This window comes from Lissotriton vulgaris, chromosome 3_1, assembly GCF_964263255.1.
Source record: "Lissotriton vulgaris chromosome 3_1, aLisVul1.2, whole genome shotgun sequence".
Lineage (NCBI taxonomy): Eukaryota > Metazoa > Chordata > Amphibia > Caudata > Salamandridae > Lissotriton > Lissotriton vulgaris.
In genome coordinates, this window is record NC_141689.1 from 1,394,527,073 (window position 1) to 1,394,547,940 (window position 20,868).

General features: G+C 46.8%; 1 protein-coding gene across 1 annotated transcript in view; it reads left to right on the top strand.

Annotated features, from left to right (window-relative positions):
- The window catches only part of HELQ (helicase, POLQ like), a 606,359-nt gene that overhangs the window by 187,880 nt on the left and 397,611 nt on the right, over nt 1–20,868 (top strand). Inside the window, exon 9 of the mRNA XM_086961870.1 lies at nt 1,202–1,441. Coding sequence (XP_086817996.1) covers nt 1,202–1,441 — 240 coding nt within the window. The remainder of the gene's footprint in view (nt 1–1,201; nt 1,442–20,868) is intronic.

Genomic DNA, 20,868 nt, shown 5'->3' on the forward strand with positions numbered 1-20,868 from the left:
ACAAACAACAATCCATATTATCTTCTTTTGCAAATATTACAAATCACCACGAAAATCCTGGATTCTCCCACTTCTCCAATCCTCAGGTCACAGACTATGTCATCCTGCATTTCTTTTTTTGCAGTGTTTGGACTCGCCATAGGTTGCGAAGACCATAGCTACTTTTCTAAAAGCTACTCTCAAAATACGCCAAAACTTATAACCGGACATGAATCTTTCACTGTAAACATGACATACACGTATTTTTAATTTTCTTCTTTAATTCTTGTTTATTGTTTATTTGTTTGCTTTTAAATTGTGTACTTTTTATGATTATAAACAAGTGGTAATCGAATAAAAGCTTATGAAACTGAAACTAATAGTTATGATAAATACTTTTCAACTTATCTTAGCATGAGACCGTTTTTTTTATACAATGATATTGATGAATTCTGAGGTATCACAATTTCATAAAATTTGGAGAACTTTTGATTGCAGCACGTTTTGTGATAGAGAATTTGTGCAGTTCATGTATTACTTGATTTTGGATTTATTTTTAATACGTACTGGGATGCAATACTGAACAACATACACTTGGACTCCTTGGCATGTTTGAAGTGCTGTGGTGTTTTGCTGACCCAAATTAAATCCAGCACAAGGATGTTGAAAACTGCACATTCTACAACCGAAAAATAAGTGTATTATACTGCTGCTTTCACAGGAGGTAGGTAAGTTTTTGTAAGATATTAGGACCAGCTAGAGAAAGCTGTGTGACTTTTATGTGGTTAAAAATAATACATTTGGCTTAATAAGGCAGACAATGGTTCAAGCGTAGCGATGATATAACTAGTATTTCAGAAGAGCAGAACACTGGCACAGCACAGAATGACAACCTATATTTGAGGGCTCTAAAACAGATCTGAAAATAAAGGACACATGCAATGGAAGATGTCAAAGAAACATGTGGAAACACAATTTGTACACAGTCTGTGAGACTATACAAATATTCCTTTCATAGAATTTTAAGGCAGGCTCTCTGCAAACTTTTTTTACCACGTCTATCAATTATGCTAAGACTTTGGAGAAACCCAAACATGAAATTTGGTGTTCATTGAAGAAGCTATACTATATTTTGAAAGGATGGCCTCATATTTTCCTGTTTTATTTGACTATATTTGACAAAGAGATGGTTTATTAAAATGGGCATATTTTTCCTCTACAGGGCCTATTTAAGTCTCAAGCAAAATGAAAAAGAAACTCTTCTTAAAGACCTGAGGAGTACTGGCGATGGGATCCTTTGCCCTGTATTGAAACGCACCATACCCTTTGGTCTTGCCTATCATCACAGTGGTCTAACCAGCGATGAAAGGAAGCTTGTTGAAGAAGCCTATTCGGCAGGTGTTCTCTGCTTGCTTACTTGCACATCCACTCTAGCTGCTGGAGTCAATCTTCCTGCTCGAAGGTGTGTCTGTTATGAATAATCTGTGAATTAAAATATTCTGTAATATTCTACTTTGTGTAAAGTGGAAGCTACTTCAGGCTTAAAGGAAGTTGGCACACTCTTGGTCGCTCTTCCCTGAAGGTTGATGCAGCTTCGGTAATTCCTGCATTATAGCGTGGCAAAGTGCTAAGCGAAGGTATTAGTTTTTATAGTGTATGACACTAATTCAGAGGACATCGTTCAGAGAAACATGTTACCCTTATCCAACTAAGTGCTATTAATTTTTCATACAGTAAAATCATAAGATATATTGATCTATGTTCGAAATAGGGGTCTCTAGTTGCCAGGTTGATATCCTGTCCCAGTAGGTACCCTTCTTCCTAGTCAGGATAAGGGGGATACACTACTGAAATAACGTCCAGGCAGGAGGTGAAGACAACATTGTGTTCGAGGCATATGGGCTGCAGATGGTACATTATGAATAGATCGCCATCTGGTGTTGGGCTCGGATGATTGCACTTTGTTTTTCTCTTGGAGAGTCTTTTGTATCTTGGTGACTCCTCCCTTGGTTGGTAGTGCGCATGGGCATCGGCTCCATCCTTAGATTGTTTTTTTCCGCCATCGGGTTCGGATGAGGATCGAGACGCTCCAGATCAACTTCAGAAGAAAGTGATTTATCGGCGCGTATTCCCTTTCCAATTCGACGGTATTGTTATCGAACGCGTTCATTTCCATTCCGACGCGTTGCAAATTCAAAATCGAAGAGAAAAACTTGGATCTACGTCGAAGAACAGGAGACCTTTCTCGACGCAGTCAAGCCCGGAGTCCATGGAAAGGACTCCATTCAAAAAATGTCCAACGTGTGGTGCTAAGTTCCCACACAAGGACCTACACGAGGTGTGCAACCTCTGTCTATCGCCTGAACACGAATCCAGGGACTGCGAAGCCTGTGCAGCATTCTCCTCCAAGCTAACGATTAGAAATCGTCGAGCTCGAAGACACGAGGTTTCCAGAATGCAGGCGGAGGCGATCCCGGAGCTGTTCGGAGTCGAGCAAATCGAGGAAGAAGAGGACCAGTCGGGGTCGGAAGGGGACCAGTCGGAAGTCGAAGAACTCATCGAGCAACAAACCGTGAGTGACGACGTCCCCTTACCGAAAAACCGACCCCGTGCGGTAACGACCCCGCCCTCGGGCCCGGTCAAACCGCAGAAAAAAGTTTCCGACGCCCCGCCCTCGGGCCCGGCAACGAAACCGAAACTGAAACCGAAACACTCGGACTCCCACCATGTCGGATCCGAGAAAAGGGCGACATCGACTTCGGCACCGAGGCAACAAACAAGGGAAAGCTCGGTATCGAAACATTCCATGTCGAAACATAAATATGATTTATCGCCCAAAAGACACTCGATACCCAGAAAGTCGGAATCGAGCAGACATTCGGTGTCGAAAACAACAAGATCTGACGATCGAAAACAAAAACAGCTCTCTGAACCAGGATCTTCGGTACCGATTCAGGAGCAACAGACAGATCCCAAACAAAAGATCTTGTTTATTGATCCACAAACTGGGAAAGTGGTCACGAAGAAGAGAAAGAGTGAACAGTCAGAAGATAAACCTCTTCCTTCAAAAAAGAGAACAATGGGGACAAATATAACTCCTCCTGCTTCTCCTCGACCTAGAGTCACACCCTCTTCTCCTATTCCTCACAATAGGCCAAATATTCCTACACCCTCCACACCAAGACCAGCTACACCTCAGTCAGATGTAGACAGTGATCTAGGGGAGGGAGAACCTCAAGAGGATGACGAAACTATCCCAGATGAGGAGGACCCATGGGAAAATTATGATGTAGGGTCAGATGAGGACAACGACCCAGAGCTATATCCCTCAAAGCCTTCACCACCTGATGATAACACAGGTTTTGTGCAGCTCATTAATAGGGCAGCAAAATATCACAAACTAGATATGCATACAGAACCTCAAATAGAGGATTTCTTGTTAGAGACTCTACCTAATGCACAGAGAACATCAGGTACTCTTCCTATGTTGAAGGGTCTTCTTAGTCACACAGAGGAAATATTCGAAAACCCAGTGAGAGCCAGGGTGTTAAACCCAAGAATTGATAAAAAATACAAAGCGGCTCCAAAGGACCCAATATTTATTAAAGGGCATGTACCTCTAGACTCGCTGGTGGTCTCAAACGCTCGTAAAAGAGCAAATTCATTATCTACAGGAGAGGCTCCTCCACCAGATAAAGAATCAAAGTTAATAGATGCATCAGGCAAAAGAGTAGCATCACAGGCAGCGAATAGCTGGCGTATAGCCAATACACAAGCACTACTCGCACGTTACGACATGGCACATTATGATGAGTTAGAAAAACTTCTCACACATCTCCCAAAAGAACATCAGAAGAAGGCAGATCAATTAATACAGGAAGGTAAAATAATAACCAATACTTCCATTAAGTGTGCACTAGACGCAGCAGACACTGCAGCAAGATCTATTAACACCAGTGTCATGCTAAGAAGGCATGTATGGCTTAGAATCTCAGGATTCAAACAAGAAGTACAAACAGCCCTACTGAACAAACCATTTGATCAGAAAACACTGTTTGGCTCAAGCACAGACGAGACCTTAGAAAAAATGAAGAAAGATACAGAAACGGCTAAGTCAATGGGAGCATTGCAACAGCCAACACACAGAGGTTCCTTTCGTAGATCCACATATAGAGGGGGCTCAAAGAATACAGGAACAAATCAGCAATCCACCTCTTTCACACCAACATCACCCAGAGGTAATTCAAGAGGCAGTTACAGAGGTAACAACAATAAGGGTAGAGGCCGCGGAAATAATAACAACTGCAACGCCTCAACACCAAAACAGTGACTTCATAGAACTCCCCCCAGACCACATAACACCGGTCGGGGGACGTCTATCACAGTTCCTACCTGTCTGGGAGAACATCACATCAGACAAGTGGGTGAGACAAATTATCCAACATGGTTATTGCCTAGAACTCGCAGCTACCCCACCAAACATCCCCCCCAAACAGCGTCCAATGAGTCAAGATCATCTGACATTGTTAAGAGAAGAAGTTCTAGCACTTCTACAAAAGCATGCAATAGAGAAGGTTCCAAAGGATCAACAAGGAACAGGAGTATACTCTCTATACTTCCTGATCCCCAAAAAGGACGGGTCCCTAAGACCAATATTAGACCTCAGACCTCTCAATGCTTACATAAATTCGGAGCATTTCCACATGGTCACGCTCCAACAAGTACTCCCTTTACTGAAGAAAGGGGACTTTCTTTCTACACTGGATCTAAAAGACGCTTACTTTCATATCCCAATTCACAAAGCCCACAGGAAATACCTAAGGTTTGTGTTAGAAGGACAACACTATCAGTTCAAAGTCCTTCCCTTCGGTGTCACAACAGCACCAAGAGTTTTCACAAAATGCCTAGCTGTGGTGGCAGCACACCTAAGAAGACAACAAATACATGTCTTCCCATACTTGGACGACTGGCTAATAAAGGCCAAGTCAAAAGAAGAATGTCTTCACAACACACAGAAGACAATTCAATTGCTGCACCACCTAAGGTTCACGGTGAACTACAAAAAATCACACCTGCAACCAAACCAGATTCAGCAATACCTGGGGGCTACAGTAGACACAGAAAAGGCAATAGCATACCCCAACCCAATCAGAGTACAGACAATGGTCGGGTTAATACAAAGATTTCAACCACAACACTCACTACCAGCACGAGTGTTTATGCAACTATTAGGCATGATGTCCTCCTGCATACTGCTAATACCACATGCCAGACTACAAATGCGCCCACTACAAGAGTGTCTAGCGACACAGTGGAATCAGGCTCAAGGTCAGATTATAGATCTGGTGTTGGTAAACGACCGGACGTATCGCTCTCTGAAGTGGTGGAACACAGAAAACATTTCCAAGGGACGGTCGTTCCTAGAGCCAATTCCACAAGTGATAATAACAGCGGACGCATCGCTCTCCGGATGGGGAGCGCACATGGACAGATACACAGTGCAGGGGAAGTGGAGTGTGCAGCAAAAGAAACTGCACATCAACTACCTAGAACTATTAGCAATATTTCTAGCACTAAAAGCTTTCCAAATGCAAATAACAAGCAAAGCAGTCCTGATCAGAACAGACAACATGACTGCAATGTATTATATTCAAAAACAGGGGGGGACACACTCTCTCCAACTGTCCAGACTAGCACAGGACATATGGAGATGGGCCATTCCTCAAAAGATCTACCTGTTAGCGGAACACCTACCAGGAGTTCAAAATCAGATAGCAGACATCCTAAGCAGACAGTCAGAACAAGTACACGAATGGGAGCTGCACGACCAAATACTGCAGCCATTCTTCCAAAAATGGGGGCAACCAGAGATAGATCTGTTTGCCAATCATCAGAACGCAAAATGCAAAAACTTCGCATCCAGGTACCCACACCACCGGTCCCAGGGCAATGCACTGTGGATAAATTGGTCCAACAAATTTGCTTACGCATTCCCTCCTCTACCACTAATTCCGTTACTAGTTCGGAAACTGCAGCAACACTCAATGACAATGATACTAGTGGCACCCACGTGGGCAAGACAGCCGTGGTTCACCACGCTGCTACAACTCTCACAAGTACCACATCAAAAGCTAAGATTATTACCCATGCATCTTACACAGAACCATGGAAAAATAATGCACCCAGATCCCAAACAACTGAACCTAGCGATCTGGCTCCTGAAGTCATAGAGTTTGGGTATTTAGATTTACCACCAGAATGCATGGAAATCATTAAACAAGCAAGACGTCCTACCACCAGAGCATGCTATGCAGCAAAATGAAAGAGGTTTGCTATACACTGTAACAGTAAGCACATCAACCCTCTGGACGCATCCACTAAACAAATCATTTGCTATTTACTACACTTACAGCAATGTAACCTAGCATATACCTCTATCAGAGTTCATCTCGCAGCCATAGCGACGTACCTACAAAACAGACAACATCTTTCACTGTTTAAAGTACCAGCAATTAAAGCTTTCATGGAAGGACTCAAAAGAGTCATTCCACCAAGAAGACCACCTTCCCCAGTCTGGAATCTCAACATAGTGCTTACCAGACTAATGGGGCCACCCTTTGAACCTATGCATAGGTGTGAAATACAATTCCTCACATGGAAGGTGGCCTTCCTCATAGCTATCACGTCACTTAGAAGAGTAAGTGAACTGCAGGATTTTACGATTCAAGAACCATTTATGCAGCTACACCAAAATAAAGTGGTTCTTAGAACAAACCCAAAATTCTTACCGAAGGTTATTTCAGCATTCCACATCAATCAGTCAGTGGAATTACCGGTTTTTCTTTCCAAAACCACAAACAGTAGCAGAAAGAGCCCTACATACATTGGATGTTAGAAGGGCCATATTGTACTATATAGAAAGAACACAAACTTTCAGAAAGACAAAACAGCTATTTGTTGCGTTTTCTCCTACACATAAAGGCAATCCCATCTCCAAAGCGGGCATTGCCAGATGGATTGTAAAATGCATTCAAATATGCTACTTAAAGGCAAAGAGAACATTAACTGTTCCTCCTAGAGCTCACTCTACACGTAAACTAGGAGCATCTATGGCATTTTTGGGAAACATTCCACTAGATGACATATGCAAAGCAGCTACCTGGGTTACACCGCACACCTTCACAAAACACTATTGTGTAGATGTGCACACAACACAACAAGCTAGAGTGGGACAAGCAGTATTAAAAACATTGTTTCAGACAGTTGCAACAGACACGGGCGACCACCGCTAGGGAGAGAACTGCTGTATAGTCTATTCATAATGTACCATCTGCAGCCCATATGCCTCGAACGGAATATGCTACTTACCAGTATGCATCTGTTCTTGGCATAGAGGGCTGCAGAGTGGTACATGCCCTCCCAGCCTCCCCGGAAACCTGTGTCTGTTCCAACATTATCTTATTTAGATACACTTACATGGGCACTCTTATCTGTATTCTACTATACTACTCCATCTAACCCTACTATGGCAAAACAATCTAAGGATGGAGCCGATGCCCATGCGCACTACCAACCAAGGGAGGAGTCACCAAGATACAAAAGACTCTCCAAGAGAAAAATAAAGTGCAATCATCCGAGCCCAACACCAGATGGCGATCTATTCATAATGTACCACTCTGCAGCCCTCTATGCCAAGAACAGATGCATACTGGTAAGTAGCATATTCCTTAAGGCAGACCAGGCCTATTCAGGTGCAATTGAATTTCCTCCCACTACTCTAAATGCAGCCCAGGTATACTCAGCCCAGCCCTGACTCATCCAGGAATTCAGTGAATACACATCCCCAGCTCCTGTCGCTCCAAAGCCAGAGAGTCAATCCCCAACTCAGCAGAGGCACACAGGATGATTAAGTAAGAAAATGCCTACTTTCTAAAAGTAAAACTCTGTCCATTATCCCCTTTGGTTTTGCTTTGTTTGCCCTAAGTTGGCAGGGTATGCCCAGACGTGGGTCCCTTGCTCACTTTGCCACTGGATTCAAGCTAGCCTGGCTGTTGACAGCTGTTTAGCCAGAAACCTGTCCCAGCATGCATGTTTCCGGTCCAGGGAAGACATGGCTTGGCAGTTCGGGCTGGACTGTTCCCATGGGGCACAGGATCAGACTGATTTGCATATGGCCATGTCTGAACTGGGGTGGCGGTGTGAGCTAAAGAATGATGATGGATTAAACCCAGATCAGTTGACTGGGGGTGAGTGCCAGCATTGTTCAACACTCCATCCATCAACCTCTTTGGTTTTACTTTCTAAAAGTGGCATTTTAAACCACACAATATAAAAATCATCTTTACTAAAAGATGCATTTTTACATTCTGAGTTCAAGCATACTAAACTCCATTTCTCTATCTTGTCCTAATGGGAAGTTATACTTGTAAGATGTTACAACATATCTCCCATTCTATTCTAGGGAACTGATAGCCTTTTCAATAGTGAATAATGAAATACGCTGCATTTCACTATCAGGACATGTCACACACACACCAGTACATGTCCTACCTTTCACATACACTGCACCCTGCCTTTAGGGGTACCTTGGTCCTTCCTTAAGCGGTGACTGCCATGTAAGAAAAGGGAAGATTAGGGCCTGGTAAGTGGGTACACCAAGTCGACATGGCAGTACTAGACTGCACAAAGGCTCTGGAATGGCAGGCCGGAGTTACATGTTCGAGGCATGTGGGCCGCTAAATTCATATCTTGTGAATAGATCGTCGCTTAGTGTTGAGTCCGGATGATTGCACCTTGTTGTCCTGGAAGAGTCTTCGAAGTATCACGAGATAGGTGGCTCCTCCCCTGGACTACAGTGCGCATGGGCATCATCTCCATCCTCAGATTGTTTTTTTCCGCCATTGGGTTCGGATGTGTTCTGAGACTCTAGTTCGGAACCTATAGGAAAAACTTGTTTTCTTCAGGTCAAAAGGCCTTTTTAAGCGTCGGTATTGTACTTCGTTCGGTTTTGAGTTGACTTATCCGGTCCCCAGCTTTTTAGGCCCGTTCGAAGATTGACATCGACGATGGAATTCCAGGCCCCGTTTAAACTTTGCCCAGTCTGTAACATGAAGTATCCTCTTTCAGACGTGCACCCGGTGTGCAACAAATGTCTGTCTCCAGACCTCGACGAGGGGAGTTGCTTGGCCTGTTCGAGATTCAGGTCGGAAGAGGCGCTCGCTCTTCGACGTGAGGCGAGGCTACCTGTGCGGAGAACGTCGGATGTGGAGGATATCTTCCATGCTGGGGACGTCGAGGGCCTTCTAGAGGAGGAACCGGAGCACTTCTCCGACCCGGCCTCCGGTCAAGAATCTTACTACGGAGAAGAGGTAGACGATGAGTACATCGAAGACGATGGGGCCGTCGAGGTAAGAGACGACGGTATGGTAATGGGAGCCGCAGAGGGCGGCTCCAGCGATGAACCCGGCCGAACCCTCGGGGGTCGAAAGTGACACTGTCTTGTCAAAGGCTCAGGTCGAAGCATCGCCGGAAGGCCTTAGACAAGATCTTTCTGCTTATTCTACAGCCCCGCAAACTGGCCCGGCTAAGAATATTTCAGAGCCTTCGGTGGTTACGCCTTCGAAAAACGAAACTGACTAAAGACAAATCGAAACCGAAACTGAAGCTGGTCAAACCAGGATTCGTTTCGCAAAGCCTTGCTCCATCGGATCATAAGAAGGCTTGGAGTGTCATCGTCCCTTCGGGGTCACAAACGGGTGCCAACCCAAAGATCGGCACATCCAAAAAGGTGCCAAAGGCTCGAAGACGGAACAACGTCATCTAAGGCTGCCTTCGGGGGCGTGGACAATGAAGACGGACTTGAGTCGCAGCCGCCCCTCAGCCCGAATTCATACAAGCTGATGCAGGTGAAGGTTCTCGAAGACCAGCACAAAATGGCCGCTTTGGAACGTGATGCATCAAGCCGCGGCCATTTTGGGAATCCCAGTGCGCCTCCTGGCTCGAAGTTGGCGATGGCCAAGAAAACGGCCAAACAGCCATTGGGATCTCCACCTATAGTTTTTAGACTGCCTCCGACTGCACGACCTAAAACCTCTAAGCCGGCACAGGGCACCGACCCTGGTAAACTGATGTTGAAATTTAAAGGAATGACCGCCACTCCTGAAGGCGTCGGTTCCACTCCACCTTCTTCTGAAAAATCAAAGAAGTTGTTCATTGACACTGCAACCGGAAGACTCACCTTTTTCAAACGGAAGATCTTGCTGGAGAATCCAATGGAATCCTATCAAATTCCACTTAAGAGGAAAAGAGACTCTGCTTCCTCGCCGGTTCTTTTCGAGCCCATCAGGCCTTATGGACAAGCATTTACACATTCCCCCACACGCACTGAGGATGGTGGGGGGGATGACCGGAATGACAAACAATTTAATTATCCTGATGCATCTAACCAGGACGATTCGCAGGATGTGCTGGACGATCAATGCATGGCGGACGCCCAGTCTTACCAAGTAAAGACAGCCCCCGTGGAGGATACCGCGGCCTTCAACGCTCTGATTGAAAGGGCGGCGTTTAACTACGATGTGGTCATGCATGCAGAACCAGTTGAGGAGGACTTTCTGTTTGATACCTTCTCTACATCGGACAGATCAGTGAAGACGCTGCCGATGCTGAAGGGTGTCCTAAAACACGCCAATGACATTTTCATGAACACAACCAGAGCACGGGTGGTGAACCCGCGTATTGAGAAGAAATACCAGCCTCCTCCTGTGGACCCTACATATATAAGGGGTCCCTTGCCATTGGACTCTTTGATGGTCTCCAATGCCCGGAAGAGGGTGAACTCACAAACAAGTGGTGATGCTCCTCCCCCAGACAAAGAATCTAAAGTGTTAGAAGCTTCTGGGAAGCGGGTTGCTGCACAGGCAGCGAATATTTGGAGAATAGCCAATACACAGGCTCTACTGGCTAGATACGATAGGGCTCACTACGACACCCTAGAGGAATTGTTGCAACACCTGCCTAGCGAATATAGAGAGGGGGCGAACATGTTGATTCAGGAGGGGAAACTGATATCAAACGCTTCTATTAAGTGTGCACTAGATTCAACTGACACTGCAGCCAGGGCCATTAACACTAGTGTAATGCTAAGGAGGCAGGCATGGTTACGAATTTCAGGGTTTAAGCCTGAAATACAGACTAGTTTGCTCAATCACCCCGTTAACCCTGATTTTTTGTTTGGGCCTGACGTTGACACAATTCTTGAAAAGATCAAGAAAGACACCGAGACGGCGAAGTCCATGGGGGCTTTGCAGTCTCAACAGTTCAGAGGGGGTTCTTTTCGTCGCTCGGGTAGCAGAGGGCCGTCAAGAGGGCAACATTGCTCTGAGAACTTCTGATCCAAAAATACTCTGGGCACCCCAAGTGATTTTGCACATGGAATCGTGATGAACAAATGAGACCTATTTGATCTAACTCAGGACTTCAAAAACTGTTTGTGATGTCGAACATTTTTGAATGCATCAAGGCATCTGGAGTTGTTGATTGAGAACTTGTCTCTATTTCTCAATTTTTATAAAAATTTTTTTTACCTTTCACGTTTGCACAATTGTCACCTTGATTGCACATATGTCACTATTATCTGAATTATCGCAAATAGGTTCACAATAGTTTCCTAAAGACATCATTCTATGAATGTCCACAATAGGCCTTGATCTTTGCAGTAGTGCCCATGCAAACCCTAGATTGACCATTCACAACCCTCCGTTCCAAGATGGCCGACACTTTAACGCAGATGCCGACCCATTTGACGACTTCTGCTCAAACCACGTGATCGGATTCTGTCTTACATTCCTGTCCCGCGGACATGCCTCCACACTGGAACCGGCATTGTCCGAGCACCCCTGGGAGAGGCGGATGGCAGATTATGTCCAAGTAAGTGAAACGCTCTTGCCCAGCGGCAAGCTCTGACTTACATTTTCAAGGTGAACGCGACATTTTCGCCGCGCACTCTGACACGCTATTCCTCTTTTCAGCGCCCTATACCCACATTGTTGAATCCCAGGGCGCAGCAAGTCTGAAACTCTGAATCTGTAAGTAATCTACGCATGTCCTAGATTAAGAGCACGGCAATTGGCCACCACCCAACACTTTTTGTAATAAAACCGAGTCTCCACCTTATTTCCTCAGAAAGGAGTCGGGAACACTGACAAACAATATGATACCATTGATGTATGTATACTCATGAGTTCCACGCTTGCACGTGAAACAGAAGGTAACCACCTCTTCTAAACTTGGATAGTACTCACTGGTCTTTCGAAACTTACTGGTCTTAAATCCCTAATTGATTCCTTGATTTTAGTGCAGCCACCTTCAGACCGTCGTTGAAGTTTTAAATACGATTATATTGAAATAACCACTGAACCCCAGAGAATCGTATGTATAAGCTCAACCACATGGTATGTTAAACATTGTTTTTCAGTCTCAAATCGCCCTATTGGTTTGCAAAGTCACTGTCCAAAATACTTTGGAAGGCTTCCCCCTATGTTTTTGACCAACTTTATACGAATGTACCTACCATTGTCCAACACACTTGGATTAGGCTCACAAATCACTACGTAGCCCCAGAGTGATGAACCTCACGCATGCCACTGCGATTCCGGAAATTATGACAATGTGCTCTGCTTAACTTTTAAGTCATCACAAGACACTTTGCACTGGGTTACGCACTGCGATTTCGAATGTAATTACAATAAGGGCAGTTAAAATCTTTATAAATTCTTTAATGGCGAAGTATTTTTCACAAAACTTTGTTTTTCTTTTTGTTCCTTTTCTCTAATGCAGGCTTTATTCATTTCAGGCATGTCTTGCTACTTAAATAAGTCCTGATGATGATCCCGTGTATCTATTAGAGCCTTTAGGGATCGAAACGTCGACACCCAAGAGTGGGTTTACACTTGTAATATTTCAAATGTCCGTGTAAACTGCACTCCAGGCGACACTGCTAGCAATCTTTGCATCTTTTCGCAGTGCCCTGTCTTTGCTCTCTTTTCCTTGCCTGAAAACCACCCTCTTTTTTCACCCTATATCTATTCCTTCCTTTCTTGTCAGTACGGCACAGGCTTGTGTCTTGTAAAATTGTATTGTACATCTGACATTGTCTTTTGGTAATAAACTCCTGCCCCGGCTGGGCCAGGACAACCTAAACTGTATAGCTTCCATTGAGTTCCTATACTATATAACGCAAGTATATTGAATAAGCTAAGTTCCATTGTCTCACTATAACAAAGTTATACCCATGGCTCTTAGCTATCCGTTGGGTTCCCCTTGTTCTTAAAAAACGTCAAGAGGGCAAGCATCCCAGCAAACACAATACAATAAAGGTGGTGCGCAGACCACCTTTAAGAAGCCCAATAGAGGTGGATACCGTGGTAACAGCGCCAAAGGCAGGGGACGTGGAAATAACAACACCAGGTCCTCAGCAAATACCAAACAGTGACGTCTTGTCACTGCCCCTGGACCATGTAACACGGGTCGGGGGACGACTCCAGCAGTTCCTGCCGGTCTGGGAAGGCATTACCACAGACCGGTGGGTGAGGCAACTTATCCAGTACGGGTATTGTTTAGAACTGACATCCACTCCACCCAACATACCCCCAAGACACCATCCTATGTCCGCAGAGCACATAAACTTATTGCAGCAGGAAGTGGCCAGCATGCTGCAAAAAGGGGCCATAGAACTGGTGCCTCTAGAGGAGCAAGGAACAGGGGTGTACTCTCTCTATTTCTTAGTCCCAAAGAAGGACGAGTCTCTCAGACCCATTCTGGATCTGAGGCCCTTGAACCTATACATCCTTTCAGAACATTTCCACATGCTGACTCTGCAGCAGGTCCTGCCATTGCTCAGTCAGGGGGATTTTCTGGCAACTCTGGATCTGAAGGATGCCTATTTCCATATACCCATACATCAGGCATACAGGAAATACCTCAGGTTCACCATACAAAACAAGCACTACCAGTTCAAGGTGCTACCTTTTGGGGTGACCTCTGCTCCCAGAGTGTTCACCAAATGCTTGGCTACAGTGGCGGTACACCTTCGGAGACAACACATTCATGTCTACCCATACCTGGACGACTGGCTTGTGCAAGCAAAGTCGGGCCAGCAGTGCGCCAGCCACTTGTCCCGCACAATTCATCTCCTGCACAGTTTGGGATTCTCTCTGAACTATCCCAAGTCGCATCTTCAACCCGCTCAGGTACAGCAGTACCTGGGAGCGACATTGGTCACTGTGACAGCCACAGCCCAGCCAAACTCTGTGCAAATCGACAGCATGCAGCTGCTGATTCGCAGATTCAGGCCACAACACTCTCTACAAGTGCGAGTGTTTCTGCAGTTGATAGGCATGATGGCCTCCTGCATATTCATAGTTCCGCACGCGAGACTGCACATGCGTCTACTCCAAGAGTGTTTGGCACGACAGTGGAATCAGGCTCAAGGACGATTGAAAGACCTAGTGTTGGTGACCGGTCGTGCATACAGCTCTCTGCATTGGTGGAATCCACACAACCTTTGCAAGGGACGACCGTTCCAAGAGCCTGTCCCACAAATAGTGCTCACGACGGACGCATCCCTCCTGGGGTGGGGGGCGCATCTCCTTCATTACACTGTGCAGGGACTATGGTCGGATCAACAGAAGAAGATGCACATCAATCTGCTGGAATTGATGGCGATCTTCATGGCGATGAAGGCTTTCAAGATACATCTGTGCAACAAGGTTGTGTTGATCTGGACGGACAACATGACGGCCATGTATTACATCCAGAAGCAGGGAGGTACTCCCTCTCCACAGTTGTCTCACTTGGCACAGAGTATGTGGAAGTGGGCCATTCAGAGGAACATTTTCCTCATGGCGGAGCACCTCCCGCGCCAGGACAACCAGATGGCGGATCTGCTCAGCCGGCACAGTCATCAGGTGCACGAGTGGGAGATTCATCCATTTGTGCTGCAACCGTACTTCCAGCAGTGGGGGCATCCAGACATCGACCTGTTCGCCACAAACGAGAACGCAAAATGCCCAAACTTCGCCGCCAGGTTCCCACACCCGCGGTCTCAGGGCAATGCGATATGGATGAACTGGTCAGGCAGATTTGCGTACGCTTTTCCGCCAGCCCCACTCATACCTCTGGTGGCACGGAAACTCAGACAGTACTTGATGACTCTCATCCTGGTTGCTCCCAACGTGGGCGAGGCAAGCATGGTACACCACGTTCCTAGAACTTTCCGTGGTGCCTCATCAAAGACTGCGCCTTACACCAGTCTTCTCACTCAGAGCCATGGCGAAGTTCAGCACCCAGATCCGCAACAGTTAAACCTTGCGATATGGCTCCTGAAGTCATAGAATTTGGGTATCTGAATCTGCCTCCTGATTGTATAGACATCATTAAGGAGGCACGACGGCCTACCACTAGGGCCTGCTATGCTGCCAAATGGAAGCGTTTTGTCATTTACTGTTCCAGCCGTGACCTAAACCCGCTAGATGCATCGACACAGGACATTATTTGTTACCTGTTCCATTTATACAGATGCAATCTGGCATACAGTTCTATACGTATTCATTTGGCGGCGATGGCTGCTTACTTACAGAACAGGCAATGCCTTTCACCGTTCAGGGTGCCAGCGATAAAAGCTTTTATGGAGGGACTCAAACTAGTCATTCCACCCAGAAGGCCACCTTCACCTGTTTGGAATCTTAGTGTGGTTTTGACCAGACTAATGGGACCTCCTTTCGAGCCTCTCCACTCATGTGAGATACAGTTCCTAACGTGGAAGGTCGCCTTCTTCTTTTTTTTTTTTTTTTTTTTTTTTTTGAAAACCTTTATTTATCTCAGACATAGTACACAGCGTCAGCCTACAACCATTGCTGGCCGGCCGCTATGACAATATACAATCTTCCGGAGCGCCTTGCTTGTAACAGTTGGCAAAAAATTGGGCAGCACTACAATAAACTGACAAGGGAACACCGGAGGAGGATACAGAGGGTTTCGTTTTATAATTTTGACGAATCGTCCTAGAGTCAGACAGGGTAGCGGAGTGGGCGAACTACTTAGCAGGATAACCACAAGTGAACATCGTTATAGTAATACGGAAGTGGATCATTACGAACAGGATAGCTAAGCATAAAGATACATGTCGCCCCAGTTAGCGCCCGCCCAATCACTGTAACATGTCAGAGATTGCAACCTAGCTTAACACGATAGGACAGGATATGGGAGGGAAAACTACAAGCTAGCAACAAAAGGATCCGACTGCACATGGAGAGAGGCATTCATTACATGGGGAACTGCGTAATAGGATATGCGCCCTCAATTGGTAGCAGAAGAGGGAAGGAAAAGCAGGATATGCAATCATGCAGTAACTATGGATAAAAATCAGTATCCTGGTCTTACAGTCAAAAAACATGTGGTAAGGACATAGGCACAAAGCGCAAGGAACTTCTCAGAAAAATAAAAAAAAACCTAAACCCCCACCTCCCGTCTGACCCAAGATATGAAGAAAAGAAAAGGAAGAGAACAAGAGAGAAAACAAGAAGAAAGGCCATAGAAAGAAAAAGAGAGAAAGCAAGCCCCAACCCCCCCACCCTGCACGTCGAAGAGGCTACGGCCCCCCCCCCCAAAGAACGTGCCTGTCGCCCCGAGAACCCACAGAAGGGAAAGAGTTAGGGAGGAAGAACAGAGAAACCTGATCTATACCTCCCGGTAAGAGCGGAGGAGGACATATCAAAGAAATATAAAGCAATCAATACGCGCAACCACGATCAGCCATCCCCGAGCCCCAAGACCAATACCAAACCAGCACTCGAATTCCCGGGTCATGTAGTACAATGTCAGCAATAAGAGTTTCAGCAGGCCAAGGAAAAAGAAGCAGCCTCAACCCAGCCCTTTACGGTCCAATGTGTAAACAGAGTCCAGCTGCACGATAGCCATCCCGGACGGAGCAGGCAGACCAAACGGCCGCGGCAAGATGGAGCGATGACCGCCATGGAGTGTCCAACACAGAGCCCAGCATAAAAGAAGTGTAGCAAAAGGAATACCACGTAGCGTTAGGCCGCCAAAGAAAGTCAAGCCGAGCAATAGCGCCTGTTCCAGGGGAAGATGACAAGATCCATCAGTGGACAACAGTGAGGTAGCCGGACGCGGCTTTTGTAGGAGAGTCCCTCGCAGCCGCGTGAGACCTTGAACAGCCGACGTCTTCCGAGTTAGCGTACGCATTGACTCGGTGGGGGTCAAATCCTGCGCCAGCGGCGCACTCGTGGGCAGCTGGATAGGCAATCCGCGGTAACAGGGCATAGGATGTGGCGCGGCGCCCAGCACTCGCGGACAAGTTTGGTCGGACCGTTGCAGACTGGGGGAAATGGCGGCCAGCCGGTCCTCCAGGTCTTTGGCAGCAGCACGGTGAACAGCACGCAGATCACTCAGGGCTACGAGGACGTCAACAATCCGCAGGGGCGTCTCAGGAATTAAAGGTGCAGCGATTCCCTGTACGTCGGGTAAATCCTCCGTAGTCGGTGTTAGAGAATAAATGCCACCATCCCAGGGAGCGAATCGATCTTGGAGTTGCCGCTGCACACATCGCTTACAGGCGGGCGCCATGTCCAGAAGCCGGACGCCACCGTCTCTTGCAATCAGCCGAGCACTCCGCCGGCGCTCGCAGCAACATAACCAGACAGGGGGCACTAGGGCAGTCCAGTCCATTCCTGCAACTCCCACGATAGCAGGCGATGAAAACAATAAGCGGGGTCCAGCGGCACCGTGAGGCAACCTCTCGCCAGTAGCGAATGGCGGCTTTCTAAGATGGCGTTCACCACAGAGGAAGATAGAATGTATCAAGGAAGGCCGGGATGACGATACATTGTGGCATTCTCATGCTTGAAAGCAGCCTGAGGGACAACGCAGCAAGTTGGGCTGCCGCGGCCGGGAATCATAGGCAGCAGTCGTTCCTCAGCGGCCGGCGCCGCCCAGCTCGAGATGGCCGCCGCTGCCGTTTTCGGGGCCGGCCACAAGCGCAGAACAAAGACCTAGGCTCTGCCGCGAGGCATCAGGGAAGGGCGAGGGCGCCCCGTCACCGTCACTGCACGGATTCCGAAGATTGGCACACCCTAGGAACCGGATTCGTCTCCCGACTCCGAAATCACCGATGAAAGGCAGGATATCTGGGAGGATAAGGCAGGAGACGGGAGAACAGCGAGGCGGTCCGCGGAGCCGAGGAATCAGGCGGCCATCGTGGTTGCTAGCTAGGCTCCTCCCCCATCACCAAGGTCGCCTTCTTAGTAGCGATTACGTCGCTGAGACGGGTTAGTGAACTGCAAGCCCTAACCATTCAAGAACCTTTTATACAGGTCCACGCAAATCGGGTAGTACTACGCACTAACCCTAAATTCATGCCCAAGGTGGTTTCTCAGTTCCATATTAATCAAACTATTGAACTGCCAGTTTTCTTTCCTAATCCTGACTCAGAGGCAGAAAGGTCACTGCACACATTGGACGTCAAAAGAGCCCTCCTGTACTATATAGACAGGACGAAGGATTTCAGGAAGACTAAACAACTCTTTGTTGCTTTCTCACCACAGCAGAAAGGCAAACCCATTTCAAAATCAGGTATAGCCAGGTGGATTGTTAAGTGTATTCAGATTTGTTATCAGAAGGCTAAACGCACACTAACAGTCCCCCCAAGAGCGCATTCCACACGCAAGCTAGGTGCATCCATGGCTTTCTTGGGTAACATTCCATTGGAGGACATTTGTAGAGCAGCCACATGGAATAACATACATACATTCACCAAACACTACTGTGTTGATGTACATTCCAAGCAGCAGGCTGCTGTAGGTCAGGCTGTTCTAAAGTCCCTCTTTCAGGCTGCTGCAGCTGGCTCGGGCAACCACTGCTAAGGGAGAAACTGCTATTTAGTCTATGCACAAGATATGAATTTAGCGGCCCACATGCCTCGAACAGAATATGCTACTTACCAGTATGCATCTGTTCTTGGCATGTAGGGCCGCTAACATTCATATCGCCCACCCATCCTCCCCGGTGCCTGTCGCAGCTGTAGCAGTCGGAATTATTTCTAGCATGGTCATCAGGTATCTTGTTGGACTCCATCTCTGCCACAATGGCGAAAAACAATCCGAGGATGGAGATGATGCCCATGCGCACTGTAGTCCAGGGGAGGAGCCACCTATCTCGTGATACTTCGAAGACTCTTTCAGGACAACAAGGTGCAATCATCCGGACCCAACACTAGGCGGCGATCTATGCACAAGATATGAATGTTAGCGGCCCTACATGCCAAGAACAGATGCATACTGGTAAGTAGCATATTCCTTACCTGCTGCTTGTGTGGGTGGCACATTCCAGTGCTGCAGTCCACTAGCAGCATTTGATTTACAGGCCCTGGCATCCTCAGGGCACTTTACTAGGTACTGACCAGTAAATCAAATATGCCAATCATGGAAACACCAATCCAAAGCACAATTTACAATGGAAGCACTTGCACTTTAACACTGAACAGCAGTGAGACAGTGCGCAGAGCTCCTAGCCAGCAAAAACAGAGTAAAAACCGGGAGGTCAGAAAGCAAAAACTCAGGGGAAACTCACCAAAAGATGCCAAGTCTAACACAGCAAGAATGCTTTCCCTCCAGTTAGGTCTCCTCCTCCGTGGTATCTTAACATTGTGTTATTTAAATTAATGGAACCTCCATTTTATCCCATTCATACAGCCTCTTTACAACACCTTACATGGAAAGCAGCTTGCATGGTTTCACATAAATCAACCTCTATTTCCTTTCCTACTTTTCTTTCCTAATGCAGCAACTCCAGCCTAGAGATATTTGCATTCTTCTGATGCATCCAGAGTTCTGACACTCTATTCAAGTATTACTAGAGATATAACTCAATCTGATAGGCTCTTCATAAATTATGGGCCAACAAAAGCAGATATTCATTTTACAAAAAGGTTAGTCTTTTTTTTTTTTTAGAGACAGATTTTATTGGGTTTTCAAACAGTCTCATCTTAGATGAATCACATTCATATTATAAATGCATTTTTATATGCTTACTCTCTCTCGTGTGTGTAATCAAACTGCCCTAGAACTAAACTCCGGCAAGTCATATTCCACTCGTAGCTCTTCAAAAGGGAGCGTTACTGATTCTCAGTATAGGCCTCCCATCTCTTCAGACCAGCCTCTTCCAGACCTGTAACCCTGTCCAGTGCCCTTCCTGTGGGAGGCAGCATAGCATTGTTATGGGTAGGGGGTCCTGGCACCCACTCTCCCCAAATATGTGGCCCAACAATGCGTCACCACCCTGGTTTGTGCTGTGTCTCCCGACGGGTTCCTCTGCACCCGCAGTAGTATCTTCGCAAGGGTTGGAGCATTCTGTGCAGATGGGCCCTCTTCCCTATCTGGGTTCCTTCTAGCTGCCAACCTTTGAATCAGCCAGTACAGCTGGGCTGCTACGTAATATCCTTCAAAAGTCTGGGACAGCTAGGCCCCCCTAAGCTGAGGGGCCCTGCAACATGGCCAGCGCTACCCTCCTGCATCCTGTCCCTCAAAGAAAATACATTATCATTGATTCAAGGTCCCTGAATGTCGCTTGCGGTATCCACACCGTGAGGATGCTGTAAAAATACAGGAGCTGCGGTACTGCCACCATCTTCAGGACTGCCACTCTTCCAGCCACCAAGAGCTGACTCCTAGACCTCCATAAAGGACTGTATCGAGCGTATTGCTCTGTCTACGTTGCCCTCTAACAATTTGGCTGAGCCATGGTATATTTTGACTCCAAGGTACGGCAGTGTAGGATCCCAGGTCAGGCGGGGGGGGGGGCCTGCCAAACTGGGCC